The sequence below is a fragment of the Apium graveolens genome, chromosome 10 (genome assembly GCF_009905375.1).
Source record: "Apium graveolens cultivar Ventura chromosome 10, ASM990537v1, whole genome shotgun sequence".
In the NCBI taxonomy this organism is placed as follows: domain Eukaryota; kingdom Viridiplantae; phylum Streptophyta; class Magnoliopsida; order Apiales; family Apiaceae; genus Apium; species Apium graveolens.
Window position 1 is genome coordinate 152,860,903 of NC_133656.1, and position 16,140 is coordinate 152,877,042.

General features: G+C 31.3%; 3 protein-coding genes across 4 annotated transcripts; all 3 read left to right on the forward strand.

The window, feature by feature from the left end:
- The first annotated feature begins 5,324 nt into the window (after positions 1 to 5,324).
- LOC141691161 (putative mitochondrial protein AtMg00310) lies at positions 5,325 to 6,057 on the forward strand. The gene is made up of 2 exons (XM_074495900.1): positions 5,325 to 5,450; positions 5,644 to 6,057. Exons 1-2 carry the CDS (start codon positions 5,325 to 5,327, stop codon positions 6,055 to 6,057), a joined length of 540 nt encoding a protein of 179 aa, XP_074352001.1.
- A 109-nt stretch (positions 6,058 to 6,166) lies between these two features.
- LOC141691163 (uncharacterized) lies at positions 6,167 to 7,234 on the forward strand. The gene is made up of 3 exons (XM_074495901.1): positions 6,167 to 6,449; positions 6,571 to 6,715; positions 6,805 to 7,234. The coding sequence occupies exons 1-3, from the start codon at positions 6,167 to 6,169 to the stop codon at positions 7,232 to 7,234; spliced, it is 858 nt and encodes a 285-aa protein (XP_074352002.1).
- Positions 7,235 to 11,335: 4,101 nt separating this feature from the next.
- LOC141689290 (protein trichome birefringence-like 34) lies at positions 11,336 to 13,671 on the forward strand. Of its 2 annotated transcripts, XM_074493545.1 has the most exons (6): positions 11,336 to 11,567; positions 11,747 to 11,897; positions 12,135 to 12,312; positions 12,465 to 12,661; positions 12,760 to 12,918; positions 12,993 to 13,671. In XM_074493545.1, exons 2-6 carry the CDS (start codon positions 11,806 to 11,808, stop codon positions 13,336 to 13,338), a joined length of 972 nt encoding a protein of 323 aa, XP_074349646.1. In that variant the 5' UTR covers positions 11,336 to 11,567; positions 11,747 to 11,805; the 3' UTR covers positions 13,339 to 13,671. The 2 variants fall into 2 exon arrangements, with proteins under 2 accessions (XP_074349646.1, XP_074349645.1); XM_074493544.1 differs by having other exon boundaries at positions 11,336 to 11,897; positions 12,993 to 13,669.
- Positions 13,672 to 16,140: the final 2,469 nt, after the last annotated feature.

A 16,140-nucleotide genomic window follows, 5' to 3' on the forward strand; every position in this document is an offset into this window, starting at 1 on the left:
TTAATATTAAATATAAAAATTTCAGTGTATTAAAATACTCATAAATACGAATTTAACAAGATCATGACTATATTTGATCTAGACGTAAATTAATAGTTAATCGCTTACCATAAATAGTGTCAGAAGTTAAAATAGGAAATGTATAACGGGAAGGAGGGAGTAACTTTTTGCATCACTCTATCTTGCTGCAGCAGAATTTAATAATCTTAATATACAATATATTTCATAATGCATATTTCTCTGTCCTATTTTTATCCACTATTTTCCTTGAACAAGTTTTTTTTATCCATGTTATAAAAAAGGAGCTAAAACGTGAACACTCTCCATTTAATTACACATTTTACTGAAATTGAGACCAAATTATTCTTATCATACTAACAATAATTTAAACTTGACTTTACAAATAAGGATATTCAGGTCTTAATTACAAAAAAGGATGTGCACTTATAAATAAATAGAGAGTGTGTAAAAACTATCTTACAGATAAAAAATACATTGATCTTAATTACAAAAAAGGAGATATGCACCTATAAATAAATCGAGAATGTGTATAAACTATAGTATAAAAAATAGGAATCATCACAATTAAAGGGTAATAAATCTTAATATTCAAATTATTTTTATGTAGGTATCAATATACTTATATAAAGGAGAAGACGGGAGCGGCGCCTCTCAAATCGCCGCATTCTATTTTTCTAATTTTTTCAATTTTTTGAGTTAATAAATATCAAAATTACAATTACCTTATATTCTTTTAAATATATTATCATCGTTCGTAATATTCTCCTAAAATTTCTATAAAATCTTGCATTAAGATTTTTCAAATCAACTTATCATTATATTCTCCTAAAATATCTACTTTCTGATTTAAATCAACTTATCATCTTGATATTCTCATAAATTTCGTATTTAATTCGTCTCATTCTATTTTTCTGATTTTCTCAATTTTTTGAGTTAATAAATATCAAAAACTATAATTACCTTATATTCTTCTAAATATATTATCATCATTCGTAATATTCTCCTAAAATTTCTATAAAATCTTATATTTATTTATTATTCATAATTTTATAATGAAAAAGATCATATAAGAAATATAAGAAAGAAAAAAATCGGAACATGAGGGCGGTGAGGTGGCGGCTCTCAAATTGTTTCAATATATTTTTTGCAATTTTCTATTTTATTATATTATTAAATAGAAAAAAAAATACATTAATCATTTATTAATACATAATATATTTTTATAATTTGTGAATAATGAGAGAAAGACTCATTGAAATAAAAATGTTTAAAGAGAAAATGATTTTTCAAACTTTTTAATTTAATGTATTCATTTATTATTCATAATTCTTGAATGATGAAAATTAGATAAGAAATACAAAAAAGAAAAAAGAAAAAAGAAGACGAAAAATTATTTTAGAAGGCCGCTGCAAAGCGCGGTTTAGTAAAATAGTTATTGATAATTTTATTGCACCTGATTTAGAAGAGCGAGGTCAAGTACTTAATATTATGCTTATGTTATATATGTAGATGCTGCAAATGTAATTAGTGAAATTTCATGCGGGGTGTTAGCTCAAATTGTTGGTGAAAGTAGTAGTTACCTAAAACTTGTTGTATTTTGGGTTGCTATGGTGGAATATTAGCTATAATAATCTGTTATATTTTGAAAGTGACATTATTATTATTATTATTATTTATTTTTATTATTATTATTAGTATGTTTAAATACATTGTTTAAATATTATAATAGATGATGTCTTATTTGTTATATGCTTAAAATATATAAATAGCAAAGAGTTAAAAGCAAAAAAATGGTTAAAATTTTCTTAAATTAGCAAAATATTGATCTGAGTTTAAAAATGACAAGTTAGTGGCCATATTTTACTCGTGTCTTTTAAAACGGTGGCCGCTGTCAAGTGCACTTAATCATATCTATACTATATTATAATAGCTAAAATAGAGATAATTTGGTTCAACGGTTTGGTTCAACGATAATTCCCTAATTTTAATTATTACAAAAATAGATAAATAGTGTTATATATTTAATAAACTACTAAATTATTAAACTACTACTAAATATAGTATACTTATCCTACTAAACTACAAATACAACTTATCCTATTAAAAGATATAAATAATAGTGTTACATATATGCTACACTACTAAATTGTTAAACTACTAGAAATAGTCTATTTATTCTACTAAATTACGATCACATGTTATTCTATTATTTTTATTATAAATTTATAATCATTATATATTTATATAAATATTTTAAAAATATAATATAACTTGATAAATAAAAATTTAAAATATTATTGATAAATAAAAATTTAAAATATTAATGAAAACCGTGCATCGCACGGGATTTATGCTAGTGTTGTTAAATTTTAAAAAGTGAAATCTAAATTGTAGAATTGTGACTAAATTTTACATCTATTTTCAAAATATTATTATATTCGAGTTTCAAATTTTTTGAATAAAAAAATTGATATTATATCTTATTTTATACAATAATAATGATGAATGTGTATTAGTAAATTATAATTTACTGGAAGATAATTCGTGTAAAATACGGAACCGGAAAAATTATTAAATTTATTAATTATGAAATAATCATGGTATCTAATAATTTGTTATTTCAATTTTAACTAACATAGTCTATTTGTTAAGAATGTTTTTCATGGTTCTTGATTCCATTTCCGATGCTCTAAAGAACAGATAGCAATTGTCGACAAATAATGATGAGAAATTTGTGGTGCCCCTCTTGCTATGGATACCCCATGAATAAGGCCAACATCCTCATGTCCAGTGTTCCAGAAATCGCTAGGCGTGCCAGGGGTGAGGGTACCTTCGAGAGATTAATCTGCAAATCGGAGATTAATCGGACAGATTAATCGGAACATTAATTGGAAGAATATAAATATTATTTTTAATTTTTATAATTATATAATGATCAATATGTCAAATATTTGTTTGAAAAAAGAAATTAGAATGGTATTAAACAATATCTACACATTTGACATGCGTTATGTACTAATTATTGAGTTTACAATATTAACTATATTTTAATTCACACTTTTAAATTAATTATAATATGTTATTTTTATATTTTAAGTGAAAAAATAAATATATTAGATTACTTGTTACTTCTTACCAATACTTTATATTATAAATTGACATGATATTGTGTGAAATTATGAAATTAATGAATTAAAATTATAAAAACGTAAAAAAAATATTTTTTTAATTATTTTCCGCCTAGACCGCCTAGGACCGATTTTTGACCGCCTAATCCGCCTAATCCCGATTTTTTGTAAAAACGCCTAAATCACCGCCTAGGTCCGAGTCAGGGCGTTTTACCGCCGCCTAGCGCCTAGGCGGCCGCCTAGACCGATTTTTAGAACACTGCTCATGCCGTCGTATAATGGAGCTCAAACCTTCCGCACATAAGATATAAACGTATGGGAAGATAGGATCTTTTTGCCGTATACCTAGTGGAGGCCTTACATCGCTAAAGACTTTGCCATTAGTCACAAAACTATACGTCACAGAGTTAATACACGCCATTAGCCTCTGGATCCACACATGATTAAAACCAAATTTTATGAAGCATACCTTCAATATACCTCCATTCAAGTCCGTCATAAACTTTAGATATGTCAAGCTTGAGTTCTGCAATTCCTTGTTTCCCTTGTGTACGCCTCTTAATATAGTGATTTATTTCATAGGCCAACAACGCATTATCAGTCAACAATCTTCATTCAACGAAGGCACTTTACTTATCAGATATGAGAGATTGCAAACATGGTTTAAGTCGATTTGCAAGTACTTTCGAAACAATCTGCACTAAAACATTACATAGGGATATCGATCTTAACTCTGACATATGCCGAGGATTCTTAACCTTAGGTATAAGGCACACTAATGTTCGATTAACTTCCTTTGGCATTTTTCCCGTATTAAAGAATTGCTGACAAAAGTCTGGAACATCACTTCCCACCACATTTCAGAAAGCTTGGAAAAAAACCTGGGTTCAGGCTATCGACCCCCGGTGATTATCTTGGATGCATCGAAAAAATGGCTTCTTTGACTTCTTCATACGACGCATCTTGCATAAACTCAAGATTCTGTTCATCTGTTACATGGTTGACTACTTCACAAGGTGTCATCATGTCCACAACATTTTCTGTTGTTTTAAATAAGTTCTCAAAGTACTGAACCACAATATCGTGAACCTGCTCCTCTTATTCTTTCCAGTCTCCATGCATAGCATGCAAACCCTTTATACAGTTATTTCTTTGTCAAGTAGTCGCATATTTATGAAAAAATCTCGTGTTTTAGTCGCCATTATGGAGCCAAAATTGCTTGGCTCGTTGATGCCAGTAGACCTCTTATTTTTCCAGCAATTTTAAATAATCCCATCTGACCTCATTGTACTGCCTAATCCCATACTTATCATGCCTCGATCTCAATCTTTTCAATCTCCCCTTATATTCCTTAATTTTAACCTTGAATTCCTTTATTGTACCCCCACCCCACTCTTCCAATTTAAGACAGTAGTATTGAATCTTTTCCATAATACTATGCGGAGCCATCTTCGCCTAACATGTTTGGATAATATTCAAGTAGTCCTTTTTCTTTAACCACAAGTTTTCAAATCGAAATCTATGCCCTTTTTTCACATACATCTTTCTGTTTAACTGGAGATTCAGAGGCAAGTGATCCGACGTTGAGACATCAAGCATTTTCACTTCAGCTAACGGGAACATATCTCTCCACTGTCTGTTTGCCAATCCCCGATCAAGGCGTTCTTGAATCCAACTTTCAGCTCCCCTTGCTCGCTCCCACGTAAACATATTATCTGTAAAGCCCAAGTCCATCAACTGACAGGCATATATAATATCACTGAACCCATCAAACAGCCTTCTTGGATGCGCACACCCTCTCAGCTTTTCATCCGCATACATCAAATCGTTAAAATCTCCTATAATACACCATGGGAGAGATGATCTGCCAGCTAGCTCCCGTAAAATATTCCAAGCTTCTTGTCTTCTTTCTCGTTCTGAGCATCCATAATACCCCGTGTATCTCCATTTTCCTAACTGCTCAATGTTAACTTCAAAATCAATATAATGAAGAGAGCTACCTGTAATTACAATATTACATTCATTCTTCCACATGATCGTCAATCCTCCTCCTGTACCATGAGAGTCAAAACCAAAACACCCCACAAACCCTAACTTGTTACAATCCTGGATAACCTTCTTTTTTTTACTAGCGTCTCAGATAGAAAAATGAAACTGTGCCTTATTTGCGTGACCATGTCACGCAGAAAACGAACTGCTCGTGGGTTGGCCAGCCCACGACAGTTCCAGGCTAAAAGACTCATTGATGTAGGCGGGCCTGCAACACAGGACCCGCCTTTTGCAAGTTTTTTGGCTCATCTAGTTTAACAAGCCCATTTAAGAATTCCACGGCCTCTTTATCCATATTATTTTCATTTTCCACACGTCTTCTTTTGGGATTAAATATCACCGTATCTTTTTTAAACTTGTCTGGGATCAAATATTTGGGAATGCCCATGTCTGTGGGGGAAAGAAGATAATAGTGATTCATTTTTTGACTGATAAAATCAAACAGAAGTTGCAAAATTGGGGCTGTAAGGCGATTTCTAAAGGTGAAAAATGTATACTACTGAAGACAGCTGCACAAACAATTCCAATTTTTTGGATGAATTTGTTCCGCATACCTAATGAAGAGTGTGAGAGTATTGAGGTTCAAATGAATGGGTACTGGTGGGGTCATGGTCGCGAAGGTAAAGGAATTAGGTGGAAGGCCTGGGATAAGTTGTGTGTCCGGAAGGAGGCTGGAGGATTGAGGTTCAGGAAATTGAGACAATTTAATATATCCATGTTGGCTAAGCAAGGTTGGAGACTGCTAAACAATGTGAATCCGTTAGTCACGTCATGCATGCAAGCAAGGTACTATCCGGGGGCAGATCTTTTAACGGTAAAGTTGGGAACAAACCCTAGTTTATGTGGTGTAGTATCTTAGAGGCTCGGGAAGTGATCTTGAAGGGGTGTAGAAAACATATTGGGATGGTACACAAACTGACATCTGGAAGGTCCCATGGCTTCCGTGTCAAGAAAATGGATTTATGACTATGGCGATACCCACACAGTTGGAAGGGAGTAAGGTAAATAGTTTCATGCAGATAGACCAGAAGAGGTGGGATGAGGAAGTTTTGATGGACATACGTAATGAGAGGGATCGAAATCTTATCAAAAAGATTCCATTATCTAGAAGAGAGGAGGAGGATTCGTGGTTTTGGTTACCAGATGAGAAGGATTGTTTTTTAGTTAAAAGTTGTTATCGAATATTACAATGGGAGGTGGAAGCACCATATGCCGCATTCTGGAAGAAAGTATGGAGCTTGCAACTACCAAGTAAGATTACACAATTTTTATGGTGAGTCTGTTCTTTGTGTTTGCCCACAACAGTACGACTAGCTGAAAAAAGTCCAAGTTGATACATATTGTCAATGGTGTCGAATTTATCACGAAACAGATACTCATGTTCTGTTTGAATGTGAGGTGGCGAGAGCAGTTTGGACACAGGTGGGGCTCCAGGGGATCATCAGTATAATGTCAGAAGACTCTGTGTTTGATGTTATTAGAAAGGGGTTCGAGCTTTGTAACAAGGAAAAATGTGCGTTAGTAGCTTCAGTTTGCTGGAGTATTTGGAGCAGTAGAAATAAGTGGGTCTGGGGTAAGATCAACATGTCCGTATTTGGAATTAAAGCAACTGCATATTTGCGGATTGGAAAAAGGCCCATGAACATCAGTTAGCACCAACTGTGAGTAGAGGAGCTCTGATTGCTTGTCGAAAGTGGGAGAAACCACCAGTTGATTGGGTGAAAATAAACGTAGATGCTGCACTCTTCGAGGAAATTGCCTCTATTGGGTTAGGAAGTATAGTTCGAGGGGCAGAGGGGCAGTTTATTGCAGCTATGTCACGAAGGTGTGAAGGCCTGATCCCGCCAAGGGAGGCTGAAGCTTTGTGTTTGAAATCAACGTTGTTATGGCTGCAAACCATGGGATACAGGAAGTGTGTTTTTGAAACTGACTCTCAGATTCTTGCCCGAGCGTGTCAAGGAGTTAGTGACTCGTCGTATTTTCATACAATTGTTAGAGATTGTATTGATCTATTTCAATACTTTGATGATGTATAAGTGTATTTTGCTCATAGGTATGCGAAGGGCGCGACTCATACAAGCGGCTCTGTCAGGAATGACATGAAAATACTCCTGATTTTATTTCTGATGTACTTTGTTTGGAAGATTTATAAGTAATGCAAGTACGTTTTTGTCAAAGAAAAGCATAGTCTATTTGTTCAAATTTACAAAAGAATTTCAAAGTACATCATTACGTCAACCATTTTTAACATTTCTTTAAATAATATAGAGTTTTGCGCGTGTAGAGATGTATTGTAATTATAGTATGATCCGAATAAGTATCATTTTACTATAAATAATATGGAGCTTACGAAAAATAGAAGTATTGTAATTATAATAAGTTATGGACAATATTATTATTCAATAAAAAACAACATTTTTATTATTTAATTTAAAAGGAATTTCGTCTATTAAAGGTTTTTTTGACAAGTATCCTTCGAGGGTATAAATTCTTCATATTTTTCTCTTTCTTAATTCATATAAAGTATATGAATTATATAAAAATTAATTTTTTCTGTTTAGACAATAATTTGAAAAGTGGAGTAAAAGTTAGCCACCACTCTGTGATTTAATATATTTTTATTTAGTTAAGGGCACAGTTAACCTCAATTTGACGGGCGCCACCTATTCCAAATTAAAATTAGGGACATAAGTTTGGACACTAAATTGTCATTTTTAAACATGGACCAATATTTTGTTAATTTATGAAAAAATTTAGCCACCTTTATGTTTTTTACTCAATAGCAAACATGACAGTGGAAAAAATCAATAAAAAAGGTAAAATAGTGACCAAATTTTTACATATTATCTATATTTAAAGCATGTTATGTAAAATTTTAGCTAAGTCTCTCAATAATTGTCTTGTAGGACAACATTAATTTATGGATTTGATTTCTTACAATTATATTATTATTGTATAAATTTATTTATTTATTTAATCTAATTATTTAGGTTTGATTTTCTACGACCACATATTTTCCTCTATCTATGTATATAGTTACAAAAAATTAATTTTCAAAACCACATATTTTCCTCAATCTACACATATAATTATATAAAATCTTCGATAAAAAAAAATTATATTAAATCTTTTTATAGAATTTATCTCTTCAATTTCACATGTTCTTTCCCCGTATAACAAAGCCAAAGCCGAGGGTGAATTTAGCAGATGGACTTGATGTTTGAATTCTCTTCAAGTACGTAATTCACATGATTAATTTACTGGTATCATTAAGCGACAATTTGTCGTTCTCGATCTCGATTTATTATCGATTATACATAGTTCTTTACAATAATAAAAGGAGTTACATTAAAGCAGATATACAGTATTAATTAGATATAAAGCTCTTTTGAAAAATAGCAAGTACGAAAAATTTTTGCAATTTTTTTTAAAAGTTTTCAAAACAAAATATTATTTTTCAATTTTTTACATAAATACTTTCGTGCAAATAGATCCAATCGACGACTTCCACGGCTGCATGCAACTTGTGATGAAAAAATTTGATACACCTAATTGCATGTAAGATTGACTCACAAAATTTTTTAAAAATTTTAGTAATTTTTTAATTTTTCTTATATTTAAAACTAAAGAATACTTTTTATTTTAATATCTTAATTACTAGAATAGGTACACATCATGTCAACAACATGTTATAATTATAAATTTATGTATTTAGTTTAAGAACAAACAAAAACATAATATGATTTAAATACCGTCGTTTATATATTATTATATTTAATTAATTTTATTATCTTTATAACTTATTTTCTTCATAATTAATTAATAAATTGTAAAATAATAACTACTAATAATCCGTGAGAGCTTTGAAATCATACTAAAAGAGAAATAAGGAGGAAATAAAATTTTATAATCTATCTTAAATTTCTAAAACTAATATCGAGCCGAGCTTGTTTCCCCCTGCCGGATCACTTCTTATCACATTACAACCATCAATATTTTAAATTTCTCCAATACCTTAATCAAAAAGTTTTATTATACTTTTTATCTAATTTAAACCCGTTTTACCTTTAATATTTTTACTGTTAATATGAATTCAATATTTTAGCAAAACTTTACATTGAAAATCACACGATTTAGCAAAAAAAACCTCACACGAATTAAGCATATTATAATAGTATATTCATGTTTTTGTGATGCAAATTTAAGGACCGGAGTTTAATGAGAAACATGATAATCATGTATAATTCTTTTTAAATTTGTCATTGAAGAACAATTTAAGTATGTTTTCATTTGAAACGTTTAAAAAGTAATTTAAAACTGTAAGGTTTTAAAATATGAAAAATATTTATTTTTTTAATAGAATGCGTGCTGTCTTTTCAATAAACATTTAAATTTTAGTAACTTATACGTGATCCTCTCTCCAAATATTATGGGTCTAAAATATTTAATCTTATCTTTCTTCATATGTGATGAGTTACGTCTTCAACCTTTTTTTATTTCAATCTTTCATTTGTAAGTCTAAATCAAATTAAACCAAACGTAAGTATAAAGCATGCTCAGGGCTGGGAAGTTATTGGGAGGGTATGATATAAATAGCTTTCTCTTATTCAAGAGAATGAAAACCCTTGCTTATGTATGAACAAACTATAAATAAGATAGAATAGACCATAGAAAATAGAATCCAGAACGAGAAGAGTGATGTACAATGGACGTTTAGGATAATATTGCTACTATTCTACTTCAAGTTATGTCAGTTTGGTTGAGAGAGGGAGATATGATTGGTCAAGAAACTTGAGATCAACGACTTGTAGATTTGGACATGTTAACCTACTTTCAACTGCTTTAACCTAACGCTAACTAGTTTACAGCTCAGGTTCCCAACTCCACTCAAGTAAGTATACAATATAAATAAATATTATAATTAAATTTTAATATTTTTTATAAATATATATAGAATTATAATAAATATATGTATATTTATTTTTAAAATATTATTTAATTTCATTATATTGTATAGAATTAAGATCTAAATATATATTTTTCATATATTTTATAATTTTTTTACATAAAAATATTATATTTTAATTTATATTAATATTAAATTTAATACATATTAATATTCAATTAACACGACATACGCAACACGAAACGAAAGTATACTAACACGAATGTACACAAACGCTAAACATGTTGGTTTTGTGTTTGACATTCAAGTACACGAAACACAGAAATACAAAGTATACTACATGAACTAATTGCAGGTCTAATGGTACCCCTCTAGTTTATTTTTGCTTTTGCTATAATAATTTTGTTTTAATAACTTTCCAATGAAATAATAGTGGTTTTAAAACTGATCTGTCAACAGATTGATCTCTGGAAAAACACGTAGACCGGATCAACAAGACTAGATGTTTCTAAACCCACTATTCCAAAGTCGGTACTTGGTAAGCAACCAACAATAACAAAACCCAAACGGAGGCCTCGTCTGGAGTTCATTTTCATTGCATTCTTCTCAAATTTTAATTTTGTTTAATTTTGTGAGCTTATCATGAGCTTGTCGGAGATGCTCTTGGTTGATACTTCAGATGAAAGCATTAGACAGGCAACCAGCAATCTAATCCTAAAGGCTCTGATCCTCAAAAAGAACCAAACAAAACATGTGAATATGTGATACTTGAATCTGCCTTTATTTGCTATGATTCTGCAACTATAACTGTACTAGTATATACTTGTAAATTGTTGCAGTATATACTTTATAGAGACATACACAGGGCATGAATAATTATTGTAGGTTATACTGACAAAATATATTTTCACTACAATTTGTTTTCCTTCATAATCATAGGCCCTACACAATTACAAAAATGTAAAATTTGATAGTCTATGACATAAACAGATGTTTAAAATATTGTGTTGGATAGCTATTCAAATGTAATATTTAAGTTCAAGCATTATATTATTAGCCTACCTTTCAATTTAACAAAGTTTTGCGATACAATTTGTTGACTGTTTATTAACAATATAATTATCAAAACAACCATATATTATATATGACTGTGAGGGGGTTATTATGGTCAATGTAGCAAAGGCAAATAGCCAACAATTGAAGTAACAATGTTTCATTTCATTGTATATTTCCATAAACTATAATCAACCCACTACTCATGTTTGATTCATATAAAGAAATGATGAAGATGAAAGAATAGATATAAAAAAGACTCTACTTTTTCACCAACCTCTATAAACTTGAGACAAAGCCTCACATTTATATTTTGCCAAAAACATAACTAGCTTGGAGGCAATTTTAAAGAAACTGTAGTTTATGGCAAAATTATACCATATAGTTCCTTCAACATTGGGTTCAATCAGGTGCAGTTTACAGTCCTCAATAGCATTCTTGATTACCATATGTGTCATTGCTGTCATCTATTTCGCGGGCGAAAATGGAGGGTTATATGATCAGAAGGAAGAACTGTTGACTAATTGTAGTACTAGTAAATGTAGTACTGATCAAAATCACTCATCAGAAAGCTGTGATTTATTTTCAGGGAAATGGGTGTTTGACAATAGTTCTTACCCTCTGTACAAAGAAGATGAATGCACATTCATGTCTGATCAATTGGCTTGCCAAAAGTTTGGTAGAAAGGACTTAGATTATCAACACTGGAGGTGGCAACCTCATCAATGTAACCTCCCAAGGTCTCTCCTACTCTAAGTCCTCCTGTTTTTTTCCTACAGACACACACACACACCACATCGTGTTCATTTACGATCATTCAATCTACTTGAACTACAATTATCGAATTGGAAACACAGCTGTGCAATTTTGAATTTTCATTGCTGAACTATTTTATGTGTGGTGGCGACATCATGAAGTTTATTAATGGTCATGGTATTTAAGTATGGTGGAATGTGTTTTTCATCTTAATAAGCTAGGTTCAATGCCACAGTATTGCTAGAGAGACTGAGGAACAAAAGGATGGTCTTTGTGGGAGATTCATTGAACAGAGGCCAATGGGTCTCAATGGTGTGCCTTGTCGACAAAATCATCCCCCCAGGCCTCAAATCCATGCACTTCAGCTTCAATAACTCCTTGATTACACTGAAAGCTAAAGTGAGTACGAAATATGAAGTACAAACCATGAATCCTACTTTAAAATTTTATGTTTGCAACTAAAATATATGTTTAGGTCTTGGTAGAGATTTTCCAAAGTACAATTATATGGAACACATATATTTAGGTACTATTTGATAAATATGATGAAGGAATATAATGCCTCGATCGAGTTCTATTGGTCACCGTTGCTAGTGGAATCAAACTCGGACGATCCTGTGAACCATCGGTTACCAGATCGGATTGTAAGAGCCCAGGCCATTGACAAGCATGCTAGGCACTGGACTGATGCAGATTTTCTCATCTTCAATACCTATCTTTGGTGGAGAAGGCCTTTTATGAACACATTGTATGTGCAACAATAAAAATAATTTATCAGTTCTAAATTGTTACTTGTTATGTAGCATTAAGTTCCACTTAAAATTTTGGTAACACTGAAATTTTCAGGTGGGGTACATTCGGAAGTACGGATGGAATATATAAAAGAGTAGAGATGTTGCGCAGCTATGAAATGGCACTCAAGACATGGTCAGATTGGTTAGAAATCCACGTCGACCGCAACAAATCACAATTATATTTCATGAGCATGTCTCCAACTCATGAATGGTATATAACCAAATTAAAGTTATTTTCTTGCTTAACTAATTAAGATTGTTCATACCGTTCTTTTAATGTATCAGGGGCGAAGAATGGGGCAGGACTACTGATGAAAATTGCTACAATGAGCAAGAAATGATCGAAAAAGAAGGATACAGAGGAAGAGGAACAGACCCTAGAATGATGAGAATTGTGGAGGATACCATTGATGACTTGAAGAGGAGAGGTTTGCAAGTGAAATTGATGAACATAACTCAACTTTCGGAGTACAGAAAAGACGGCCATCCATCAATTTACAGGAAGCAATGGGAGGTTTTAAATGAAGAACAATTGGCGAAGCCAACTAGTTATTCAGATTGTATACATTGGTGTGTTCCTGGGGTTCCTGATGTTTGGAATGAGCTCCTATTTGCTCATATTTTCACATGATATTTCCAGACAAGTTATTCTAATCAAATTTGTTGAAAGGATCGTGTTTGTTTAGTACTTCTTTGTTTTAGATTCTTTCGTTCTAAAAACAATATTTAACTTCTCACAGTTTAATTATCATGTCGCAAATTAGCAGGAGCTTGTTAAGAAGCTACTTCCGGTGGATCAGGGATAACAGACTACTCTAATTGTTAGTCTACCTGTGTAATAAACATGTATGTTTAGACCATACTCCAGACTATAAAGAGTGATGTACAAAGGACGTCTTGGATACTATTGCTACTCTTTTACTTCAAGCCATGTTTGCTCGAGGAAAAATGAGAAGTTTATAATTGCTCTAAACTCCAATCCACTGGCGAAACCAAGCCAGCTGCAATTTTTAAAAATTTATCGCTAAATTTTGTATGCGTTTGAACTTGTAATAACTTTCTATTGCTTGGTTAGCCTCTCTTCATTCTGCAGTAGGTCCAAACTTCAAATCACTGCTAACAGATTCCCATGAACTATCTACTTTTAAATGCTTTAACTTAAAGTTTGTACAGCTGAAGTTGCTAAGATCCCACACAAACGTGTTCTATTATTTTTTGGTAATTTGCAAACATTATAACTAGATAACTAAACATAATAAGTGCATCAGGAAGACAATGAGAAAAATATCATGCATTTCTAACATGCAAAGGCAAATGCCAGCAGCTGAAGCAACAATGTTCCACGCAGACTTTATCTAATTTTTCGATAAACTAACATGAATTATTTGCCAGCAACTGAAGTAACAATGTTCCACTTAATTGAATCCGTTAACTAACTGGAATCGACCAACTGCAGTACACCACTTCTCATCTCAATACATATTAGAGGTATATGATTATAAAAGAAGAAAATATCCTACTTCTTCACCAACCAATATAAACTTGAGATAAAGACTCACTCTTCAGTTTGCCAAAAACAACCAGGGCGAAGGCATTTTTGAAGAAAGTGAAATATATAGTAAAAACATACCATGTAGTCCCTTCGACATTGGGTTTAATCAGGCGCAGTTTACAGCCTGCCATAGGATTCTTGATTACGATATTTATCATTTGTATCATTTATGGAGGGCTATATGATCAGAAAGAAGAACTATTGATTAATAATAGTTCTACTAAATTTAGTACTAATCAAAATCACTCATCACAAAGGCTTTGATTTATTTTCTGGGAGATGGTACTCCCTCCGTCCCGTAATACATTTCCTATTTTGACTTCTAATAGCAACTCCAAGAGTTCCTTACTTCTATCTTCAAAAATAATATTATTAAATAGGCTCCTTGTAATTTAAGATAGAAATTTGTCATTTCACTCCAACAATCCTCCTCAAATTTATCTTTATTTATTTTTTAAACTATATTTTGAACATAGATAGGTGCACACGTTATCTATAATTACACATTATTACACACTACTATTATATATGGCTTCTCTTGCATGTTTTTTAACCAATTCAAATACTTTAGTTATATTTTTTTTTCTAAAATAATATAAAATGTTGAATCTCTCTTTTTGTAAGGTATAAAATATTGAATTTTAACTATATAAAAGGTTATGTATTTTTTGTTACGGAAACTTTTTTATATCACTGAGGCCGTAGATTGAATTCTATCTACTGTTACTAATTAATATCAACGATGCAGTAGATTGAATTCAATCTACTGTGTAAACAATGCAACTTATTATCAAAGAGTAGATTGAATTCAATCTACTGTTTAAATAATGGAGTAAGAAAAATCATATTGATATAAAATTAAGAAAAAATGTATATACTAATAAAAAATGAAGAAAGGAGAGGAGAGAGACTCCTAAAATTGAGGAGAAAATAGTGGCTCCTAAAAATTTGAGGATAACTTAGGAGTTTGTTGGAGTTAATTTTCAATATATTGTCTCTAAATTTTGACTTTGGAGGTGATTTAGGAGTTTTTTTGGAGTCGCTCTAACAATATTCATGATAAGCGATTGACAATTAATTTACGTCTAATCTATAAAATCAAATATGAGTGATCTTGTTAAATTCGTATTTATGAGTATTTTAATACAGTGAAATTTTTATATTTAAAACTAATAAGAAATTAAATATATTAACAATCAAAAGTGTGCATTGACAAACGTGTCCAACACAAATAGCAAACGTTTTTAGGGAAGGAGGGAGTATTTGATCGTGAGTCTTACCCTCGCTGAAGAAGCAGAATGTGCAGTCATGTCTGATGAATTTGCTTGTCAAAAGTTCGGCAAAAACTAAAAATTCAATTTTTAAATGGACTCAAACTATTAGAGCATCTCTAATGATGTTAATGTTAGATATAATTGGTTGGTTAAATTGGACAATATATAAAATTTCTTGAACCCGCAAGGCATTGTACTTTGATGGTATTGACTATATTGGTTAGCTATATTTTAAAAATAGTATTTTATCAAAATTTTATGTTGTTATAAATAGAATATATTACTTCGATATGGTAATAAATGATTAAAATTTTTTTTACAGATTTCTTACAGGTCCATAGTGATTCAACAAATATAGTCAATATCAAGAGATTGACTATATTTATAAACAAGGGGAATGTACCATTAGAGATTTATTTTTTTTACATAATCTCTATATTTTTTATTTATATTATGTATTAATGATTTTTAGTTAAGGATTTTATGTGGTTGGAGATGTTGTTTCTAGGTGGGCTACATTCAGAAGTACAAATGGAATATATAAAGAGTACTAGAGATGTTACTCAACTATTAATTATGGGCACTCAAAACATTAGTGTTATACCGT